Below are 2,598 nucleotides of genomic sequence, written 5' to 3' on the forward strand. Positions count from 1 at the left end.
TCTAATTATCTTCCCCATTTTTTAAGGTAGGATGGGCCATTTCATTTGGTATTTATTTTTTCTTTGCATTTTTATTTCATCATATATGTGTGGATCTAACACAATCAACCATAATTTGACATTTGTTGTTTCCAAGCATTTAAGAAATTATAATATCTATGTATACAATGTTAACACTATGTATAATAAATTCTCTTTCTGTGCAAAATATAACTGAGACAGAAATCGGAAGACATGATTCCCCGATCTTCTTCTGATCCCTGGCTCCCGGTTCTTTGTTTTCTCGTCACTATGACAGGATCCTGAAAAAGTCTCTCCTTAACTTGGTCTAGGCCCCCAGTAGAACTACAGCAAGAAACTTCTTTTTGAGGCTCTAAGAAGCGGCAGGAAGGAGAAACCTGTTCAGCCAATAAGAGTCAGCCACGCCCAGCCGAGGGACGTATAAAGGCAGGTCCAGCGGAATAACCCGCAGTCCGCCTTTGGACGTGAAAGAGCGGCCTCCTTTCACTTGAGCGTCAACATGGGAAAGGGAAATGAAGACCCGGATCTCCACTGCTCCTCCATGCAGCACCCCACTGACCAGCCCCCTTCCCCACAGATCTTTACAGAAAGGGGCCCAGATGAGAAGAAACCATTCAAAGGAAAAGGCAAGACGGCCTCCTCCCATTCCCGTGAGAAGCACATACAAAGGCAAGGTAAGGCCTTGGGCTGCTGCCATGGAGGCTGGAAGGAGAGTTGGAATCAGGGATACTGAGCCATGTGTCTTTAGTAGGGTTTTATTTTGAGATTTGGGGATGGGAAATGGCTTGGTGCCCTCAGGGGACTTTGAGAAATGTGTTCCTCGTGATGCTGGCAGAACTTCACATGAAAGACTGATCCGCAAAAACTCATCAGAGATAGACTATGGGACTCTGCCTAGGGAGAGGTGAGTCATCTAAACTTCCTTTTGCAGCAGGATCGGAGCCCAATCCAAACAAGGAGGAGAATTCTGAGGAAACCAAGCTCAAGGCCGGGAACAGCACTGCTGGATCCGGTAAGATTTGACTCTTTCCAGGCAAGAAGGGACAGGGCAGCAACACTGGCTCCCCTGGCCAGAAAACCGGGAGCTCCTTGGCAGCCAGGGCGGTGCAGATCCTGGACACTGGAGAACAGAAGAGAGTTGGGGTTTGGTGGGAACCTGAGCTCCTGTGTGTCCAGGATGGACTAGGAATTTCAGGGTGTTCAGTTGGAGGCACTTTCTCAAACTCTCATTGTATTCACAGAACCAGAGTCCAGCTCATACCGGGAAAACTGCAGGAAAAGAAAAATCAGTTCCAAGGACAGCTGCCAAGACAGAGCAGGTAGAATCTTGGTGTTTTTTGTTGGTGGTGGTAGTGGTGGGTTTTTTTGTTTTTGGTTTGCCCCAAAAGGTAAATAATCAGGAAACTTTTATACGAGGCTTGAGCGGAAAGGGAGTTACTTACTGACAAGTACATTTTTGAGAGCTTAGCACTCTGAGAATATTTGGGGACTCATAAGGGGTTCAACCTCACTTCATTCCAGTGCTGAGATGGTCAGGAAGGAGTGGGAGAGACAAGTGGGGTTCACCTGGGTGCACAGGGGGTTCTGGAAATGAGGGTCTGTGGGGACTGCTCTGGCGAGTCTCTCACATGCTTTCTTTGCAGGGAACTGTCCAGAAGAGAGTGCAGCTTGCCGCTGAAAAAAAAATCAAGATCCTCCACTGCTGTGCACAACAGTGAAATCCAGGAGACTTGTGATGGCAACCATGGGGGACATTCCAGGGCTCGCACTGGGCGCAGCCAGCGGCACACGTCTCGGGCCCTAGGAGTCCAAACACCGTCACTTCGAAAAAGCTTGGTGACCTCTGTGCGAGCTATGTCGGAGGCTATTTATCAAGACCTAGCCCAGGTGTGGGCACAGCAGATCCGTTCTCCACTGACCTGGGAGCAGCTCACACTGCTCACTCAGCTCTGGGGGCCTCTGTGTGCCCAGGTGCAGACCTTGTATTCCATGTCCACCCAGGCAGCTTATGTCTTCCCTGCTGAGGGCTGGCTTGTCCCAGCCACACTGCCTGGTCCTGGGGATTCAGCCCTGGATAGAGAAGCCCATCCCTGGGCAGGAGATAACTGAGCCTGTCAGTGGATCAGATGAGGCTGAGCTGGGAGCACCCTGACCCTATTCAGCAGAGGATGCATCTCTGGGAATGAGAACAAGGACCTGTTACTTCTCAGATTCTTCCAGATGACCAGCAGTGACAATTTTGGATGCACTGTGTTAATAAATGACAGAACTTGAAGAAGTCATAGGAAAGAAACTTGAGTGGCATACTCAGAATTGTGAGCCTTCCATTTTGCAGAGCACTAAGGCTACAGACAAATTTTATATTTCATGTTAGACATTTGATGCCTTTCGGATGTCTGATGACAGTCGTGCATTTCTGTATAATCAGAAAAATATTAGAATGTAATCATGTGAATTTGCGTATTTTAGATTGTAGAAAAGTAAATATAAAATTATATGCTTTTTTTTTTTTTTTTTTTTTTTTTTTTTGAGACAGTCTTGCTATGTTACCCAGGCTGGAGTGCAGTGGCACAATCC

At 47.3% G+C, this 2,598-nt stretch overlaps 1 protein-coding gene across 1 annotated transcript; it reads left to right on the plus strand.

Annotated features, from left to right (window-relative positions):
• Positions 1-449: 449 nt before the first annotated feature.
• Positions 450-2,202, plus strand: LOC126947293 (protein FRG2-like-2). Its single transcript, XM_050777984.1, is given in 6 exon segments — positions 450-695; positions 953-1,033; positions 1,263-1,340; positions 1,665-1,676; positions 1,679-2,108; positions 2,110-2,202. Coding segments are annotated over 6 exon segments (840 nt in total). The 5' UTR covers positions 450-520; the 3' UTR covers positions 2,174-2,202.
• Positions 2,203-2,598: the final 396 nt, after the last annotated feature.

This window comes from Macaca thibetana, unplaced genomic scaffold (genome assembly GCF_024542745.1).
Source record: "Macaca thibetana thibetana isolate TM-01 unplaced genomic scaffold, ASM2454274v1 unplaced_scaffolds73, whole genome shotgun sequence".
Taxonomy (NCBI): Eukaryota; Metazoa; Chordata; class Mammalia; order Primates; family Cercopithecidae; genus Macaca; species Macaca thibetana.